This window comes from Salvelinus namaycush, chromosome 36 (genome assembly GCF_016432855.1).
Source record: "Salvelinus namaycush isolate Seneca chromosome 36, SaNama_1.0, whole genome shotgun sequence".
Taxonomy (NCBI): domain Eukaryota; kingdom Metazoa; phylum Chordata; class Actinopteri; order Salmoniformes; family Salmonidae; genus Salvelinus; species Salvelinus namaycush.
Window position 1 is genome coordinate 20522215 of NC_052342.1, and position 21137 is coordinate 20543351.

A 21137-nucleotide genomic window follows, 5' to 3' on the forward strand; every position below is an offset into this window, starting at 1 on the left:
TCTCTACTGCCTGTCTGTCTCTCTACTGCCTGTCTGTCTCTCTACTGCCTGTCTGTCTCTCTACTGCCTGTCTGTCTCTCTACTGCCTGTCTGTCTCTCTACTGCCTGTCTGTCTCTCTACTGCCTGTCTGTCTCTCTACTGCCTGTCTGTCTCTCTCTCTGCCTGTCGGTCTCTCTCTCTGCCTGTCTCTGTCTCTCTCTCTGTCTCTGCCTGTCTGTCTCTGTTTCTCTGCCTGTCTCTGCCTGTCTCTGTTTCTCTGCCTGTCTCTGCCTGTCTCTCTGCCTGTCTCTCGCTGTCTCTCTCTGTCTCTCTGTCTCTCTCTGCCTGTCTCTCTCTCGCTGTCTCTCTCTGCCTGTCTCTCTCTCTCTCTCTGCCTGTCTCTCTCTTTCTCTGCCTGTCTCTCTGCCTGTCTCGCTCTCTCTCTCTGCCTGTCTCGCTCTCTCTCTCTCTCTGCCTGTCTCTCTCTCTCTCTCTCTGCCTGTCTCTCTCTCTCTCTCTCTCTGCCTGTCTCTCTCTCTCTCTCTCTCTCTCTCTCTCTCTCTGCCTGTCTCTCTCTCTCTCTCTCTCTCTGCCTGTCTCTCTCTCTCTCTCTCTCTCTCTCTCTCTCTCTCTCTCTGCCTGTCTCTCGCTGTCTCTCTCTCTCTCTCTCTCTGCCTGTCTCTCTCTCTCTCTCTCTGCCTGTCTCTCTCTCTCTCTCTCTCTCTCTCTGCCTGTCTCTCTCTTTCTCTCTCTCTCTGCCTGTCTCTCTCTCTCTCTCGCTCACAGTATTGGTGGTGCTGAACCACTACATGGCCTTCCAGTACTTTGCAGCAGAGTATTACCCCTTCTCAGAGGTAAGCTTAGGTCACACACTCTAAGGTAAGCCTAATCTGTGTTGATCACTCCTGAGCTCCAATGAGCAAAGAATTGCAGGGTACATATTCATTTATTCACTTAGCACATGACACAATGGAAGGGAGATGGCTCATATCTCACCAAGGGAAAGATGGTTGCTATGAAATAGAAAGCTCTGATTAGTTGGTCGGCCAGTCAATCAAGAAACTAAATTATTTTACGAACAGTCAATATAACATTACTAGGACCTGAAGTTAGGAGCTGACCATGAAAAACTCTCAGCCCTAGTTGTTAGCTCTAAGGCCCAGAGTTTTACCTGGTTAGGAAGAAATCCTGGTCTTGCCTTGTACCCATGTGCCTCCTTCCTCCTCACCCTCCATGTCTCTTCACCCTCCATGTCTCTTCACCCTCCATGTCTCCTCACCCTCCGTCTCCTCTCTCCTCACCCTCCATGTCTCCTCTCTCCTCACCTCTACCTCTTCTTCTATCCCTGAAGGTCCTTGCGTACTTCACCATCTGTCTGTGGATTATCCCCTTCTCGTTCTTCGTGTCACTCTCTGCTGGGGAGAACGTGCTTCCATCCACCATGCAGCAAGGAGGTGAGCTCTATGATACTGTTCACCTTGTGGGTGGACGAACCAGGTCGTCTTAATACTGTTCACCTTATGGTTGGACCAACCAGGTTGTCGTAATCAATCAAATGTATTTATAAAGCCCTTTTTACATCAGCCAATGTCACAAAGTGCTATACAGAAACCAGCCCAAAACCCCAAACAGCAAGCAACGCACCTGTAGAAGCACGGTGGCTAGGAAAAACTCCCTAGAAAGGCAGGAACCTAGGAAGAAAACTAGAGAGGAGCCAGGCTCTGAGTGGTGGCCAGTCCTCTTCTGGCTGTGCCGGGTTGAGATTATAACAGTACATGGCCAAAATGTTCAAACGTTCATAGATGACCAGCAGGGTCAGATAATAATAATCACAGTGGTTGTAGAGGGTGCAACAGGAGTAACCTCAGGAGTAAATGTCAGTTGGCTTTTCATAGTCGATCATTCAGAGTTAGAGACAGCTGGTGGGGTGGAGAGAGAGTTGAAAACAGCAGGTCCGGGACAAGGTAGCATGTCCAGTGAACAGGTCAGGGTTCCATAGCCGCAGGCAGAACAGTTGAAACTGGAGGCTGAGAAAGGAGGGATCGGAAGACACTGTGGCCCCGTCCGATGATACCCCTGGACAGAGCCAAACAGGCAGGATATAACCCCACCCACTTTCCCAAAACACAGCCCCCACACCATTAGAGGGATATCTTCAACCACCAACTTACCATCCTGAGACAAGGCCGAGTATAGCCCACAAAGATTTCCCCCACGGCATAAACCCGAGGGGGGCACCAACCCGGACAGGAAGATAACGTCAGAGACTCAAGTGATGCACCCCTCCTAGGGACTGCATGGAAGAGCACCAGTAAGCCAGTGATTCAGCCCCTGTAATAGGGTTAGAGGTAGAGAATCCCAGTGGAGAAAGGGGAACCGGCCAGACAGAGACAGCAAGGGTGGTTCGTCGCTCTAGTGCTTTTCTTTCACCTTCATACCCCTGGGCCAGACTACACCCATAGGACCTACTGAAGAGATGAGTCTTCAATAAAGACTTAAAGGTTGAGACCGAGTCTGCGTCTCTGACATGGATAGGCAGACCATTCCATAAAAATGGACCTCTATAGGAGAAAACCCTGTCTCCAGCTGTTTTCTTAGAAATTCTAGGGACAATTAGGAGGCCTGCGTCTTGTGACCATAGCGTATGTGTAGGTATGTACGGCAGGACCAAATCAGAAAGATAGCTAGGAGCAAGCCCATGTAATGCTTGGTAGGTTAGCAGTAAAACCTTGAAATCATCCTTAGCCTTAACAGGAAGCCAGTTGTAGCCAGTTGTAGTTGTAAGCCAGTCTAGCACTGGAGTAATATGATCACATTTTTTGGTTTTAGTCAAGATTCTAGGAGCCGTGTTTAGCACTAACTGAAGTTTATTTAGTACTTTATCCGGGTAGCTGGAAGGTAGAGCATTGCAGTAGTCTAATCTAGAAGTGACAAAAGCATGGGTGAATGTTTCTGCATTTTTGGACAGAAAGTTTTAAGATTTTTGCAATGTTTCAAGCTGTCCTTGAAATAGTCTTGATATGTTCGTCAAAGAGAGATCAGGGTCCAGAGTAACGCCGAGGTCCTTCACAGTTTTATTTGAGATGACTGTACAACCATCAAGATTAATTGTCAGATCCAACAGAAGATCCCTTTGTTTCTTGGGACCTAGAACTAGCATCTCTGTTTTGTCCGAGTTTAAAATATAAAAATGTGCGCCATCCACTTCCTTATGTCTGAAACACAGGCTTCCAGGGAGGGCAATTTTGGGGCTTCACCATGTTTCATTGAAATGTACAGCTGTGTATCGTCCGCATAGCAGTGAAAGTTACCATTATGGTTCCGAATGACATTACCAAAAGGTAAAATATATAGTGAAAACAACAGAGGTCCTAAAATGGAACCTTGAGGAACACAGAAATGTAGTTAATTTGTCAGAGGACAAACCATCCAGAGAGACTGATATCTTTCCGACAGATAAGATCTAAACCAGGCCAGAACTTGTCCGTGTAGACCAATTTGGGTTTCCAATCTCTCCAAGAGAATGTGGTGATTGATGGTATCAAAAGCAGCACTAAGGTCTAGGAGCACGAGGACAGATGCAGAGCCTTGGTCATTAAAATGATGCAGAGCCTTGACGCCATTAAAAGGTAATTTACCACTTTCGAGTGCAGTCTCAATGCTATGATGGGGTCTAATACCAGACTGAAACGATTCATTTACATTGTTTGTCTTCAGGAAGGCAGTGAGTTGCTGTGCAACAGCTTTTTCTAAAATCTTTAAGAGGAATGGGAGATTTGATATAGGCCGATTTTTAGTTTTTTATATTTTCTGGGTCAAGGTTTTGCTTTTTCATTAGAGGCTTTATTACTGCCACTTTTAGTGAGTTTGGTACACATCCGCTGTATAAGGAGCCATTTATGTTCAACATAGGCGGGCCAAGCACAGGAAGCAGCTCTTTCAGTAGTTTAGTTGGAATTGGGTCTAGTATGCAGCTTGAAGGTTTAGAGGCCATGACTATTTTCATGAATGTGTTAAGAGATATAGGATTAAAAAACTTGAGTGTCTCCCTTGATCCTAGGTCCTGGCAGTGTTGTGCAGACTCAGGACAGCTGAGCTTTGGAGGAATACGCAGATTTAAAGAGAAGTCTGTAATTTCCTGTCTAATGATCATGATCTTTTCGTCAAAGAAGTTCATGAATTTATTACTGCTGAAGTGAAAGCCATCCTCTCGGGGAATGCTGCTTTTTACTTAGCTTTGCGACAGTATCAAAAATACATTTTGTATTGTTCTTATTCTCAATTAAGTTGGAAAAATAGGATGATCGAGCAGCAGGGAGGGCTCTTCGAGACTGTACTGTACTGTCTTTCCAAGCTAATCGGAAGACTTCCAGTTTGGTGTAGCGCCATTTCCGTTCCAATTTTCTCTAAGCTTGCTTCAGGGCTCGGGTATTTTCTGTATACCAGGGAACTAGTTTCTTATGACAAATGCTTTTTGTTTTTAGGGGTGCGACTGCATCTAGGGTATTAATCAAGGTTAAATTAAGTTCCTCAGTTAGGTGGTTAACCAATTGTTGTACTCTGAAGTCCTTGGGTAGGTGGAGGGAGTCTGGAAGGGCATCTAGGAATCTTTTGGTTGTACGAGAATTTATAACACGGCTTTTGATGATCCTTGGTTGGGGTCTGAGCAGATTATTTGTTGCGATTGCAAACATAATAAAATGGTGGTCCGATACTCCAGGACTATGAGGAAAAACATTAAGATCCACAATATTTATTCCACGGGACAAAACTAGGTCCAGAGTATGACACGGCAGTGAGTAGGTCCAGAGACATGTTGGACAAAACTCACTGAATCGATGATGGCTCCGAAAGCCTTTTGGAGTGGGTCTGGACTTTTCCATGTGAATATTAAAGTCACCAAAAATGTAAATATTATCTGCCATGACTACAAGGTCTGATAGGAATTCAGGGAACTAGGTGAGGAATGCTGTATACGGCCCAGTAGGCCTGTAAACAGTAGCTATAAAAAGTTATTGAGTAGGCTGCATAGATTTCATGACTTGAAGCTCAAAAGACAAACGCAGTCATATTTTTTTTGTAAATTGAAATTTGCTGTCGTAAATGTTAGCAACACCTCCGCCTTTGTGTGATGCGAAGGGGATATGGTCACTACTGTAATCAGGAGGAGAGGCCTCATTTAACACACTTGTATTATCATCTACATTTATGATGAGTATTTCTGTTGAATAGATGTGGCTATGCACTATCACTGGATGTTTTTGGAACTAGTGAACGTAACACGCCAATGTAAACTCAGATTTTTTTACATGAACTTTATCAAACAAAACATACATGTATTGTGTAACATGAAGTCCTATGAGTGTCATCTGAAGATCATCAAAGTTTAGTGATTCATTTTATCTCTATTTGTGCTTTTTGTGACTGCTATCTTTGGCTGGAAAAATGGCTGTGCTTATTCTGTGGCTTGGTGGTGACCTAACATAATCGTTTATGGTGCTTTCGCTGAAAAGCATATTTGAAATCGGACACTTTGGTGGGATCAACAACAAGATTACCTTTAAAATGGTATAAGACACATGTATGTCTGAGGAATTTTAATTATGAGATTTCTGTTGTTTTGAATTTGGCGGCTTGCACTTTCACTGGCTGTTGTCATATCATCCCGTTACCGGGATTGCAGCCATAAGAAGTTTTAATACTGTTCACCTTATGGTTGGACCAACAAGGTCGTCTTAAATTTTTGTACTAGCCCAGTACCAATGTAGCCTGGTTGCCATCCTTGTTCAACTATTCCATTCCGCTCCTGCCATTTGCCAAAGAGACTGGCCTTTCGGCAATCTTCAAAGATGAACATTCTTTAATTAATGATCTTGAGCAGGATTTGATCCTGATTCGATAACACTCACAGCTATCATCCATTCACAATGTTTTTGCAAATTAGACTGATAGGAAAATATTAACTTTATTCATACATTTGATTGGAAACATTCTAACGTTGGGCATTCTGATGTTATATATTTCATTATAACTTTGGGTTTAGGGAGAACAGAGGATTCCCGTTTCTTGCATTTTTACCACCAGCCAATGTGATCGCAAAAATTTGTATTTTTTTCTTGTTCAAAATAAATTACCAAGCTATATTGCTACTTCTGGGACACGCATTGGGCTAGGCTACTGGTTCAACAGCTATAAGAGGAATACAGAGAGGATGGAAGAGGGAGAGGCCAGTAGAGATGCCAACGGAGATTTGTGAATTGCGCTAGAAGGGAACAGTGAAGACGGGAGTGTAAATTAGAAGTTAATTCCTAGGCTGGGCTAATTAATCCACCATTTGTATGCTAGCATATACATTAGGCCTAGCCTACTAGGGTGAATTTAGGTCACCACCTGTACCATGCAAGCCAGAGCACATTTTTTTGCATCTGACACATTTTGTGCCAATGAATTGAAGTTAGACATTGTTGAATAAAATGTGCAATTAAGTCTACACTAACTTTTTCCACTAGTGGCACTGGTGCTACAAACTTTTTAATTTGGTTTCACTAGCTAATTTTTATTTTATTTAACCTTTTTAACTAGGCAAGTCAGTTGAGAACAAATTCCTATTTACAATGACGGCCTATGCCGGTCAAACCCTAACCCGGACGATGCTGGGCCAATTGTGTGCTGCCCTATGGGACTCCCCATCACGGCCGGTTGGGATACAGCCTGGAATCGAACCAGGGTCTGTAGTGACGCCTCTAGCACTGAGATGCAGTGCCTTAGACCGATGCATGATTTACATTTTAAATAATTGATTAAGACCTGGCCTGTCTAATAATGTGCCTGCAGTCCACATAAAACCAGGCTAATAATTACTAGCCATCTCTTAAATTAGCATGCCCTTGTGTTTATAAATTGATTTGGACTTTTAAAATAAAGTGCAAAATTACCTTTCCATCTACCCGAAGACAGTTATTTTGTATTTTATTAGGATTGCCATTAGCTGTTGCAAAAGCAGCAGCTACTCTTCCTGGGGTCCACACAAAACATGAAACAATACAGAAAATGAATAGACAAGAACAGTAGCATGTGATTTTCATTAGCATCGCTAATGGCTACACAAAGTGGTAGACATATAGGGCTTACTCGCACCGCACACAGCAGAGCTCGACATTCAAATATATTTGCCAGTGCCAACTGAAAGCTACAGGCCGGAATAAAAAAAAAATATTGGCAAGGTCCAGATCTGAGAGGAAAGCGAATGATCCGTGCATAATTTCAGTAACAGGTGATCTTCTTTCATTTGCGAGCTGAGCAACTAGCCTGTACAGGGTTGATACAGACATTGGCAAGTCAAAATAAAGGACTTTTTCAAGCACTTAGTTGTAATTTTCAAGGATCTACATTTTTATATTTAATTGTTGTAACAGCCTATAGGTAAAAATATATAATAACCTCAAAATGTATGCAACAAATATGCATTACCACTTTAAAAATGAATATCTTTTTAATAGGCCTACCCAATGGAATTATACATTGACATTTATTTTTACATTCTAAAATATGTGAACCAACATTTCTAAAAACATGTTTTAATTTTTGTAATTATGAGGTATTGTGTGTAGCTCTGTGAAGGGGGGGGGGGGGGGAATCAATGCAATCCATTTTGAATTCAGGCTGTAACACAAGAAAATGTGGAATAAGTCAAGCGGTATGAATACTTTCTGAAGGCACTGTATGTGTGCAGCGCGCATGTGATAAATAATCGACATAACGAACAAATGGCTCCGGGAATCAATCTGTTTTTTTTAATCAATTGTATAGCCTAGATTAAAAATAGCATTATTACAATAATTTTTCACTGGCACAAGCGCGCCACTGACGGGGATGATCGACTGGCCTGGAGGGTTTCCAAAACCAGGCAGCCCTGTATGTCGAGCCCTGACACACAGAAGGGCATTCCCGTGCCGTTGTTGCCTCTTTATAAAGTTGGCTTTTTTTTTGGTCAATTGCACATTACTGTTTGAATAAATCATGATAATAAAACAAATTAAGCAAATTGTCTAACCCCACAATAACGTGACCAGGTAAGAAAAGTTCACTGGCACCCTTTTGATCAATTAAAAGAAATGTGTGTTGCACTACCAAGTCAAACAGTCACAAATTTGGTCGTAGTATCGAACCCTTTTATAGTGCCGAGGCCTATTTAATGAAACACTGGCTTGATGTAGGCAACGGATAGCAAAGCAGGGAATCCCCAGTTCCCCACTGATCTCCTTTTTGAAAATGGCAAGTTCATTTTCTCATCCATAAACGCATATCAAGTGCAAGTACGCTGGAGGGCCTTTTCAGGAGGGAAGTCTACTGTGGATAGCTAAAATAATGATTATGATCACGTTCTCTCAATTGTTATATTTGGCCTATGGGGACACCTATACATTTGGCAGCCACGCACGAGTGACCAGTGTAGCCTTTTATCGTCTACAGTCGTGGCCAAAAGTTTTTGGAATGACACAAATATAAATTTTCATAAAGTCTGCTGCCTCAGTTTGTATGATGGCAATTTGCATATACTCCAGAATGTTATGAAGAGTGATCAGATGAATTGCAATTAATCACAAAGTCTCTCTTTGCCATGTAAATGAACTGAATCCCCCAAAAACATTTCCACTGCATTTCAGCCCTGCCACAAAAGGACCAGCTGACATCATGTCAGTGATTCTCTCGTTAACACAGGTGTGAGTGTTGACGAGAACAAGGCTGGAGATCACTCTGTCATGCTGATTGAGTTCGAATAACAGACTGGAAGCTTCAAAAGGAGGGTGGTGCTTGGAATCATTGTTCTTCCTCTGTCAATCATGGTTACCTGCAAGGAAACACGTGCCTTCATCATTGCTTTGCACAAAAAGGGCTTCACAGGCAAGGATATTGCTGCCAGTTAAGATTGCACCTAAATCAACCATTTATCGGATCATCAAGAACTTCAAGGAGAGTGGTTCAATTGTTGTGAAGAAGGCTTCAGGGCGCCCAAGAAAGTCCAGCAAGGACCAGGACCATCCCCTTAAGTTGATTCAGCTGCGGGATCGGGGCACCACCAGTACAGAGCTTGCTCAGGAATGGCAGCAGGCAGGTGTGAGTGCATCTGCACGCACAGTAAGGCGAAGACTTTTGGAGGATGGCCTGGTGTCAAGAAGAGCAGCAAAGAAGCCTTTTCTCTCCAGGAAAAACATCAGGGACAGACTGATTTTCTGCAAAAGGTACAGGGATTGGACTGCTGAGGACTGGGGTAAAGTCATTTTCTCTGATGAATCCTCTTTCCGATTGTTTGGGGCATCCGGAAAAAAGCTTGTCCGGAGAAGACAAGGTGAGCGCTACCATGAGTCCTGTGTCATGCCAACAGTAAAGCATCCTGAGACCATTCATGTGTGGGGTTGCTTCTCAGCCAAGGGAGTGGGCTCACTCACAATTTTGCCTAAGAACACAGCCATGAACACAGTCATCAACACAGCCATTGATTGATGGGTCCATTTAGGGTGTGTGTGCGAGTTCGCTAATTCTTTCTAAGCCTATGTCCATTCAGAAAGTTTCCTAAAATAGCCTGTCTGGACTCCATCTCTTAAGAGAGAAGGGACAAATAATAGAACAGAAATGAGCATAATAAAATTAAGTCAGCAAGTCATGATGACCAGCATACAGTGTATTCAAACCCCTTGACTTTTTTCACATCTTGTTACGTTACAGCCTTATTCTAAAATGGATTAAATGTTTTTTTCCCCCCCTCATCAATCTACACACAATGCCACATAATGACAAAGCAAAAACAGGTATTTAGAAATGTTTGTTAAAAAAATTGAAAAATTACATTTACATAAGTATTCAGACCCTTTACTCAGTACTTTGTTGAAGCACCTTTGGCAGCGATTACAGTCTCAAGTCTTCTTGGCACAGCATGGCAGACATGTATTTGGGGAGTTTCTCCCATTCCTCTTGGCATATCCTCTCAAGCTCTGTCAGGTTGGATGGGGAGCGTTGCTGCACAGCTATTTTCAGGTCACTCCAGAGATGTTCGATCGGGTTCAAGTCAAATCAAAATCAAATCAAATGTTATTTGTCACATACACATGGTTAGCAGATGTTAATGCAAGTGTAGCAAAATGCTTCCGACAGTGCGGTAATATCTAACAAGTAATCTAACAAATTCACAACAACTACCTTATATACACAAATGTAAGGGATGGAATAAGAATATGTACATATAAATATATGGATGAGCGATGGCCGTGTGGCGTAGGTAAGATGCAAAAGATGGTTCTTGCTTCTACACCTGCATTGCTTGCTGTTTGGGGTTTTAGGCTGGGTTTCTGTACAGCACTTCGAGATATTCGCTGATGTACGAAGGGCTATATAAAATAAACTTGATTTGAACTTGATATGAAATACAGTATATACATATGAGATGAGTAATGTAGGATATGTATACATTATTAAAGTGGCATTATTTAAATTGACTAGTGATACCTTTTATTAAATCAATTTATTCAAGTGGCCAGTGATTTGCGTCATAATGTTGGCAGCAGCCTCTATGTTAGTGATGGCTATTTAACAGTCTGATGGCCTTGAGATGGAAGCTGTTTTTCAGTCTCTCGGTCCCAGCTTTGATGCACCTGTTCTGACCTCGCCTTCTGGATGATAGCGGGATGAACAGGCAGTGGCTCGGGTGGCTGTTGTCCTTGATGATCATTTTGGCCTTCCTGTGACTTCGGGTGCTTTAGGTGTCCTGGAGGGCAAGTTGTTTGCCCCCGGTGATGCGTTGTGCAGACTGCACTACCCTCTGGAGAGCCTTGCGGTTGAGGGCGGTGCAGTTGCCGTACCAGACGGTGATACAGCCCGACAGGATGCTCTCGATTGTGCATCTGTAGAAGTTTGTCAGGGTTTTGGGTGACACGCCAAATTTCTTCAGCCTCCTGAGGTTGAAGAGGCGCTGTTGCACCTTCTTCACCACGCTGTCTGTGTGGGTGGACCATTTCAGTTTGTCCGTGATGTGTACACCGAGGAACTTAAACCTTTCCACCTTCTCCACTACTGTCCCGTCGATGTGGATAGGGGGGTGCTCCCTCTGCTGTTTCTTGAAGTCCACAATCATCTCCTTTGTTTTGTTGATTGAGTTGAGTTTATTTTATTTTTACAGGGACAGTGCACATTAATCAACGTTTCAGTAAAAGTCCCGCAGTCCCTGGGCAGGTTATTAAAAACAATTACAATATAGACAATCATTGAGCAGTGAGCACATGCAGAGCAACATAGGACAAGCAAGACATCGCATACAGACAGAGCAACAAAGGACAAGCAAGACGTAGCATACAGACAGAGCAACATAGAACAAAAAGGAGCAAGACAAAATTCATAAAAGCAACTAAGTGTTTCCACACCTCACATGCTACAGACAACATGGAAAGCGGCAATACACAGCTAGGGATTATGTTCACAAATCTGATTGACCTTTAGCCATGTCTTCATGCATTTTGTGAAAGTGTGATATGTGGTGCAGTTATGTGTGTCTGATGGCAGTGTATTCCAGACATGGGAAGCTCTCACAGTGAAAGCAGATTTACTAAAGGTGCTTTTCCTTAAGGGAACTATACAGTCACCTCTCATGGCAGACCTTATGGATCTGCTGCCATATGTTTGGGTTTTCTGTTTAACAAACATACTGAGTGGAGGGGGAGCCAGGCCATTTAGCATCTTGAATACAAGACATACGTCGGTGTATTGTACAAGATTTTCCCAACTCAGGAGCTCATGCTTTCTGAGGATGTAACAGTAATGATGGCTATTGGGCTTCCTATCAAGCACTTTGAGAGCCTGTTTGTAGACAAGACTGAATAGGTTTTAATGTTGTACAGCAAGTTTGGGACCAACTAGTCAAGCAGTATGTTAAGTGGGGGAGTATCATAGATTTGAAGTACAGTTTTGCTACCTCTGTAGTCAAGCAATTTCGTATAAATCGGAAATTAGCTAGGTTGAATTTGGTTATTTGAATGACTTTTTCACATGCTTTTTAAAAGAGAGGTTGGAATCAAGTATGATGCCAAGGTACTTAAAATCAGATACCACCTGGAGCTTCTCCCCTGACACATAGATATCTGGCTCAGTAGCATCTGTTGCCCTCTTTGTGAAGAACATGCAAACAGTTTTTTTCACATTGAGATGCAAACATGAGTCACTGAGCCACTTTGTAACCTGGACCATTACAGTAGTGAGTTCTTGTGCAGCTTGTTATTTGCTCTTTGCATGCACATATATCACTGTATCATCTGCATACATTTGAACTTCAGACCCAGTACAGACAGAAGGCAGATCATTAATGTACAGGCTGAACAGGAGTTGCCCCAGTATTGACCCTTGGGGCACGCCCACATCATAGCTAAGAGTGGGCAACAGCTCATTGCTCACTCTGACACACTGAGTTCTGCCTTCAAGGTATGATTTCATCCATCTCAAGGCATCGGGGGAAAAGTTGAACTTGGACAATTTTGTGATGAGAATCTCATGGTTAACAGTATCAAAAGCCTTCCTTAGGTCCAGAAACACAGCCCCAACAACGCCCCCTTTGTCCATCTTGGACTTCACATTTTCCAGAAGAAAGCATTTGGCTGTTTCTGTGGAGTGTTTCGCTCTGATGCCAAACTGCATGGAGTGTAATGTGAAGGGGCTGTTGTTGAGGTGGGCAATCAGTTGTTCTGCTACACACTTTTCAACAACCTTTGACACCACAGGTAGTATACTAACGGGCCTGTAGTTACTCACGTCAGCAGGGTCGCCTGATTTAAAGATGGCCGTTTTTATGGCCGACTTCCATACCCTTAGAAACACCCCGAGTCCAATAGATGTGTTGGTGACCTTAGTAATGGGGCCAATGAGTGACTCTTTGTAGCTTTTAAGAAAGGTAGAGTCCAGCCCAAACACATCTTTGGCTTTAGAGTTCTTTAGTTCACCTTTGACTCAAACCTCCCTTATGATGAAGACAGGTTGAGTGTCATTCACTAGCACTGAGCCCAAGAAACCAGTGGAGGGGTTCTGTGTCAGTACCCTGACAGAGTCAATAAAGTAGGAATTGAAGGCTATTGCTATTTCGACTGCATCCTGTGTTAGATTGTTATTCACCATGATTTCTAGTCTTTTTGCAGTGTTACTATGGTCTTTCCCTGTTAACTTTTTTAGATTCTCCCAGATCAATTTAGAATTTCCCTTTGCTTCACCAATTAAGTTAATAAAAAAGTTTGCCTTGGCCTGTCTGATTTCTTTCATCACCTTATTTCTCAACATGGTAAACCTACGTCTGTCATGCTCCAATTTGGATCTTAGGGCTATTTTTAGAGCATAATCTCATTCTTTCATCAATTTCCAGATTTCTCCATTTAGCCAAGGAAGATTGCTCTTGGCCAGGTTTGGATTTGATTTTCTTTAGGAAACCATTTATTGTAGTCTGGACTGTGGATAGAAAAACCTGACTATCAGCTTCCACGTCTGTATAGGACAAGAGATCATTCCAGTTAATTCCCTTAATTGCGTTTTCAAAATAGTTGAATTGTGTATTCTTAGTTAATCCGGCTTTCTAACAGTAGAGAGGTTAAACCTGCTCTTAGACAGCTTTCTGGCTATAAGTGTCAGATTATGATCAGATAGCCCAGTAACCATATTGAATGATTTAGTCACTCTCTCTGGTTTATTACTGAACACCAAATCAATCTGTGTTTTAGAGCAACAAGTCACCCTGGTTGGCCCTTTAACCTCTCTTGGGCACGTGAGACGGTAGCGTCCCACCACTTCAACAGCCAGTGAAACTGCTTGGCGCCAAATTCAAATACAGAAATACTCATTATAAAAATTCAGAAAACAAAACATATTTTACATAGGTTTAAAGATTAACTTCTTGTGAATCCAACCACGGTGTCAGATTTAAAAAATGCTTTACGGCGAAAGCATACATTACGATTATGAGAACATAGCCTACAAGACAAATCATTACAAACAGTAGCCAGCCAGATAGAACAGTTACACAATTTAGAAATAGAGATAAAATTAATCCTTTACCTTTGATGATGTTCATATGGTTGCACTCAGCAGACATTCAGTTACTCAATAAATGTTCCTCTTGTTCGATAAAGTCTCTTTATACCCAAAAACCTCCGTTTTGTTCGCGTTTTCTTCAGTAATCCACAGGCTGAAACGCAGTCAAAACAGGAAGACAAAAAAATCCAAATTGTATCCGTAAAGTTCATAGAAACATGTCAAACGATGTTTATATTCAAACCTCAGGTTGTTTTAAGCCTAAATAATCGATACTATTTCAACCGGACAATAACGTCGTCAATATAAAATGTAAACAAGAAACGCACTCTCTCGGTCTTGCGCAGGAAAAAGCTCTGTGAAACTTTAGGGTCCACTCATTCAGACTGCTCTTACTTCCTCATTTTTCAGAATACAAGACTGAAACACTTTCTAAAGACTGTTGACATCTAGTGGAAGGCATAGAAACTGCAAGTTGAGTCCTAAGTCAAGGGATACTGTAATGGCATTGAATAGAAAATTACAAACCAAAAAAAAAACTACTTCCTGAATGGATTTTTCTCAGGTTTTTGCCTGCCAAAGCAGTGCTGTTAAACTCACAGACACTATTTTAACAGTTTTGGAAACTTTAGAGTGTTTTCTATCCAAATCTACCAGTTATATGCATATCATATCTTCTGGGCCCAAGAAACAGGCTGTTTAATTTGAGCATGCATTTCATCCAAAATTCTGAATGCTGCCCCCTACCCTAGAGAAGTTAACTAGCTGTGTAAGGTCAAAGGTATTAGTGATCCGTTTGAGGGTTTTCCTACAAGACTTGTCTGCATAAAATCTCCCATTAAGATGACCTCTTTCCCAAAATCAAATTCCCTAAGCATGTTATTAAACTGATCAAAAAACACTTTTGGTGGAAGGTGGCCTATACATTCCAATAAGGGTAAAAGACATTTGAGTGAGAGGTTGTTTTCCTGACACCACTCTCCGAGTGCCCTCACCTCCTGCCTGTAGACTGTCTCGTCGTTGTTGGTAATCAAGCCCACTAATGTTGTGTCGTCTGCAAACTTGATGATTGAGTTGAAGGCGTGCATGGCCACGCAGTCATGGGTGAACAGGGAGTACAGGAGGGGGCTGAGCATGCACCCTTGTGGGGCCCCAGTGTTGAGGATCAGCGAAGTGGAAATGTTGTTTCCTACCTTCATCACCTGGGGGGCGGCCCGTCAGAAAGTCCAGGACCCAATTGCACAGGGTGGGGTTGAGACCCAGGGTCTTAAGCTTAATGATGAGCTTAGAGGGTACTATGTTGTTGAATGCTGAGCTGTAATCAATGAACAGCATTCTTACATAGGTATTCCTCTGATCCAGATGGGATAGGGCAGTGTGCAGTAGAGGTCGACCGATTTTATGATTTTTCAACACCAAAACCGATTATCGGAGGACCAAAAAAAGCCGATACCGTTTAATCGGAACGATTTTTAAATGTTTTATATATATATTTGTAATAATGACAATTACAACAATACTGAATGAACAATGAACACTTTTTTAAAAACTTATTATAAAACATCAATAAAATAAATTTAGTCTCAAATAAATAGTGAAACATGTTCAATTTGGTTTAAATAATGCAAAAATAAAGTGTTGGAGAAGAAAGTAAAAGTGCAATATGTGCCATGTAAAAAAGCTAACGTTTATGTTCCTTGCTCAGAACATGAGAACATATGAAAGCTGGTTGTTCCTTTTAACATGAGTATTCAGTATGCCTACCACCGCTCAGTCAGACTGCTCTATCAAATCATAGACTTAATTCAAATGTAATAACACACAAATGCGAGCCTTAGGTCATTTAATATGGTCAAATCCAGAAACTATCATTTCGAAAACAAAACGTTTATTCTTTCAGTGAAATACGGAACCGTTCCGTATTTTATCTAAACGGTGGCATCCATAAGTCTAAATATTGCTGTTACATTGCACAACCTTCAATGTTATGTCATAATTACGTAAAATTCTAGCAAATGAGTTTGCAACGAGCCAGGTGGCCCAAACTTTTGCATATACCCTGACTCTGCGTGCAATGAACACAAGAGAAGTGACACATTTTTCCTAGTTTAATATTGCCTGCTAACATGAATTTCTTTTAACTAAATATGCAGGTTTTTAAAATATATACTTTTGTGTATTGCTTTTAAGAAAGGCATTGATGTTTATGGTTAGGTACATTCGTGCAACGATTGTGGGTTTTTTCGCAAATGCGCTTTTGTTAAATCATCCGCCGTTTGGCGAAGTTGGCTGTCCTTTGTTAGGAAGAAATAGTCTTCACACAGTTCGCAACGAGCCAGGCGGCCCAAACTGCTGCATATACCCTGACTCTGTTGCATAGAGCGCAAGAGAAGTGACACAATTTCCCTAGTTAAAAGAAATTCATGTTAGCAGGCAATATTAACAAAATATGCAGGTTTAAAAAGATATACTTGTGTATTGATTTTAAGAAAGGCATTGATGTTTATGGTTAGGTACACATTGGTGCAATGGCAGTGCTTTTTTGTGTGAATGCGCTTGCTAAATCACCCGTTTGGCGAAGTAGGCTGTGATTCAATGATAAATTAACAGGCATCGCATCGATTATATGCAACACAGGACAAGCTAGATAACTAGTAATATCATCAACCATGTGTAGTTAACTAGTAATTATGTTAAGATTGATTGTTTTTTTTATAAGATACGTTTAATGCTAGCTAGCAACTTACCTTGGCTCCTTGCTGCACTCGCATAACAGGTAGTCAGCCTGCCACGCAGTCTCCTCGTGGAGTGCAATGTAATCGGCCATGATCGGTGTCCAAAAATGCAGATTACGATTGTTATGAAAACTTGAAATCGGTCCTAATTAATCGGCCATTCCGATTAATCGGTCGACCTCTAGTGTGCAGTGTGATGGTGATTGCATCGTCTGTGGACCTGTTGGGGCGGTATGCAAACTGAAGTGGGTCTAGGGTGGCAGGTTAGGTGGAGGTGATATGATCCTTGACTAGTCTCTCAAAGCACTTCATGATGACAGAAGTGAGTGCTACGGGGCGATAGTCATTTAGTTCAGTTATCTTTGCCTTTGGTATAGGAACAATGGTGGCCATCTTGAAGCATGTGGGGACAGCAGACTGGGATAGGGAGCTCTGTCCGGGCTCTGGCTGGGCCACTCAAGGACATTGAGACTTGTCCCGAAGCCACTCCTGCGTTGTCTTAGCTGTGTGTTTAGGGTCGTTGTCCTGTTGGAAGGTGAACCTTTGCCCTAGTCTGTGGTCCTGAGCACAAGGATCTCTCTGTACTTTGCTCCGTTCATCTTTGCCTCGATCCTTACTAAACTCCCAGTCCCTGACGCTGAAAAACATCCCCACAGCATGATGCTGCCACCACCATGCTTCACCTTAGGGATGGTGCCAGGCTTCCTCCAGACGTGACGCTTGGTATTCATGCCAAAGAGTTCAATCTTGGTTTCATCAGACCAGAGAATCTTGTTTCTCATGGTCTGAGAGTCTTTAGGTGCCTTTAGGAGTGGCGTCCGTCTGGCCACTCTATCATTAAAGTCCTGATTGGTGTAGTGGTGCAGAGATGGTTGTCCTTCTGGGAGGTTCTCCACAGCTCTGTCAGAGTGACCATTGGGATCTTGGTCACCTCCCTGACCAAGGCCCTTCTCCCCCGATTGCTCAGTTTGGCCAGGCGGTCAGCTCTAAGAAGAGTCTTGGTGGTTCTAAACTTCTTCCATTTAAGAATGATGGATGCCACTGTGTTCTTGGGGACCTTCAATGCTGCAGAATTTTTTTGGTACCCTTCCCCGGATCTGTGCCTCGACACAATCCAGTCTCTGAGCTCTACAGACAATTCCTTCAACCTCATGGCTTGGTTTTTGCTCTGACATTCTGTAAGACCTTATATAGACAGGTGTATTCCTTTCCAAATGATGTTCAATAAATTGATTTTACCACAGGTGGACTCTAATGAAGTTGTAGAATGGAAACAGTATGCACCTGAGCTCAATTTCGAGTCTCATAGCAAAGGGTTTGAATACTTATGTCAATGTGATATTTCAATATTTTAACGCAGTATTTATTGTCTGTAGATTGCTGAGGAAAAAATACTATTTAATCTGTTTTAGAGTAAGGCTGTAACAAAATGTGGAAAAAGTCAAAGGGGTCTGAATACTTTCCGAAGGCACTATATGTTGCGAGGAACGGCGACAGATGACAGTTTCTTTCCTCATTCATGGCATGCACAGAAGTAAACCGTATTTGAATTGAACCTTGTAGGTTAATATTTTCTTTATCATTATTACACTCATTATGGAGTCCTCTCTAGCCACTTTGAACAACATGATCTTGCATTGACACTTCTCACAAGCACTTCATAACGGAAGTTTTTATTGTTGTTCTTAACTTTCTAACTCTATTGCGCCAAATTTGCGCGCATCCCATATTCCATAATGTTATCATGGAAAATATGAATGTTGTTTCCAAACACCAATCAGCAACTGCACCTTAAATCCAGTTGCATATTGAACATTGAGATTGCCGAAATGCCAGTCTCTTTGGCAAATGACAGGAGTGGAATGCTAGCTAAAAAGACTGGTTCCCGGACTAGCACCAACACACCTGATTCAACAAAACATCAAGCCCTGGATTAGTTGATTCAGGATTGAAAGATATTGTCATTTTCACAAAGTGAATTGATGGTCAGTTATTAATGACCTTTTTTTTTCTTTTTTTTCTCACCCTCTCTAGATGACGTGGTCTCAAATTACTTCACCAAGGGCAAGAGGGGCAAGAGGTCTGGAATCTTGCTCATCTTCTCATTCCTCAAGGAGGCGGTGTTGCCTAGTCGACAGAAGATGTACTGATGCTCTACCTGGGGGTTTGGGGGGGGTACGACGATGATAGATTTGGGAAGGGACTAAAGGAGAGGTGGCTGAGGAGGAGGGAAGAAAAGGAGGAGGAGGAGGAGGAGGAGGAAGGAGAGTGCATCGTAGCAGAGCTGATGAGAGCTCCCACTATTACTACGGACTAGCAGCAGTGCGTTTTACAGGACTTGTACATCTCTCTTACTCTCTTCTGTGTCCGAAATGGCACCCTATTCCCTATATAGTACACTATATAGGGAATAGGGTATCCATGTCGGTCTGTGATGACGACTGCCAACGAACAACTGAAGGCTTCTCCCTCCCTCTCTGGCTCCTGTTCTCCAGCTACAGTAAAAGCCTCTGTAGGCTCTACTGCAACACTCTTCTGTTCTGTTTTATAAAGGTTTGTTAAGGAAACTACGTGCTAGTGTGAGTCGTCTGGGCCGTATTCATTAGTGCAAAACGGAAACGAGCGTTTCTTATTGGACAAGTTCATGTTGTTCCCTCTCTGTTTATAGTCAGTTTTCTTCTGTTTGGTGCCTAATGAATAACAGCTAAGTGGAGAAGTCAGGTTGGAAGAGAGAATGAGAACAAGGTTGGTGTAAAACGAGGCCAGATAGGATCTCTTGAATGAGTCCAAATGGCACCCTATTTCCTACATAGTGCACTACTTTTGGCCTGAGTCCCATGGCCCTGGTCAAAAGAAGTTCACTATATAGGGAATAGGGTACCATTTGGGACGCAGCCCTTGTGTTGTGTGCTGGGCCGTTAACTCCCTACTAGTATGGGGTCGCCTATAACCCAATGTTTGTACGTGGACCCATAGGAATGAATTTTTTTGTTTCTTCACTGTTCCCCATTCATTGACTCCATCGTTATAAAATTACTAGTTCTCTTGAACTGTTTCAAAGAAGACAAAAAGCTTAAATAATATAAGTGATTTTTTTGGGGGGGGTATCAATTGATAAAAAAAACTGAACAAACAAATATTCCCACAAATACCTGTGCAATGATTTCTGTATGCCTGTTATGGCTGAATCTGGGTGTGTTTAGAGAGAGGAACTGATAACGTGATTATTAAAGAGGCAGTACATGGTGTGAGACTCATCACTGATTGGTTGTATGGAAGATGCATGGTATAAGACTGATTAGCTGTGAGGCAGGTACAGTGCCTTCAGAAAATATTCACACCCCTTTTTACACATTTTGTCGTTTTGCAGCCTGAATTTAAAATGGGTTAAATAGAGATTTGGAATTAGCTTTTGAGACATTTAAAAAATAAAATGAAAGCTGAAATAAGTATTCAACCCCTTTGTTATGGCAAACCTAAATAAGTTCAGGACTAAAAGTGTGCTTAACCAATCACACAAGTTGCATGGACTCACTCTGTGCAAAAATAGTATTTAACAATATTTTTGAATGAGTACCTCATCTCTACCCCACACATACAATTATCTGTAAGGTCTGTCAGTTGAGCAGTGACTTTTACACCCAGTCACTACAACGATACATGTGTCCTTCCTAACTCAGTTACCGGAGAGGAAACCTCTCAGGGATTTCACCATTAGGCCAATGGTGACTAAGACGGTTACAGAGTTTAATGGCTGTGATAGAAAACTGAGGAAGGAACAACAACATTGTAGTTACTCCTCAACACTAACCTAATTGACAGAGTGGAAAGGAAGCCTGTACAAAATACAAATATTCCAAAACGTGCATCCTGTTTGCAATAAGGCACTAAAGTATAACTGCAAAAAATGTGGCAAAGTGTTATGTTTGGGGCAAATACAACACATCACTGAGTACCACTCTTCATATTTTCATATATGTTACGGTTATCCTTGTCATCGGCAAGGACTAGGGAGTTTTTTGGGATAAATACAGCTAGGCACAAGCAAAATCCTAGAAGAAAACTTGGTTCAGTCTGCTTTCACTGGGAGACTAATTCACCTTTCAGCAGGACAATAACCTAAAACACTAAGCCAAATATACTCTGGAGTAGCTTACAAAAATGACATTGAATGTTCCTGAGTGGCCTAGTTACAGTTTTGACTTAAATCTGCTTGAAAATCTATGGCAAGACCTGAAAATGGCTGTCTAGCAATGATCAACAACCAACTTGACAACTTGAAGAATTTAAAAAATAATATGGTACAATCCAGGTGTGCAAAGGTCTTAGAGACTTACCCAAAAAGACTCACAGCTGTATTCGTTGCC

The 21137-nt window shown here is 42.1% G+C and overlaps 1 protein-coding gene across 1 annotated transcript in view; it reads left to right on the top strand.

The window, feature by feature from the left end:
- LOC120030350 (protein TEX261-like) overlaps positions 1 to 20017 on the top strand; it is a 39132-nt gene extending 19115 nt beyond the window's left edge. Inside the window, exons 4-6 of the mRNA XM_038975726.1 lie at positions 767 to 834; positions 1332 to 1434; positions 18805 to 20017. Of these exons, the coding sequence (XP_038831654.1) occupies positions 767 to 834; positions 1332 to 1434; positions 18805 to 18920 (287 nt within the window). The 3' untranslated portion in view covers positions 18921 to 20017. The remainder of the gene's footprint in view (positions 1 to 766; positions 835 to 1331; positions 1435 to 18804) is intronic.
- The last annotated feature ends 1120 nt before the right edge of the window (positions 20018 to 21137 follow it).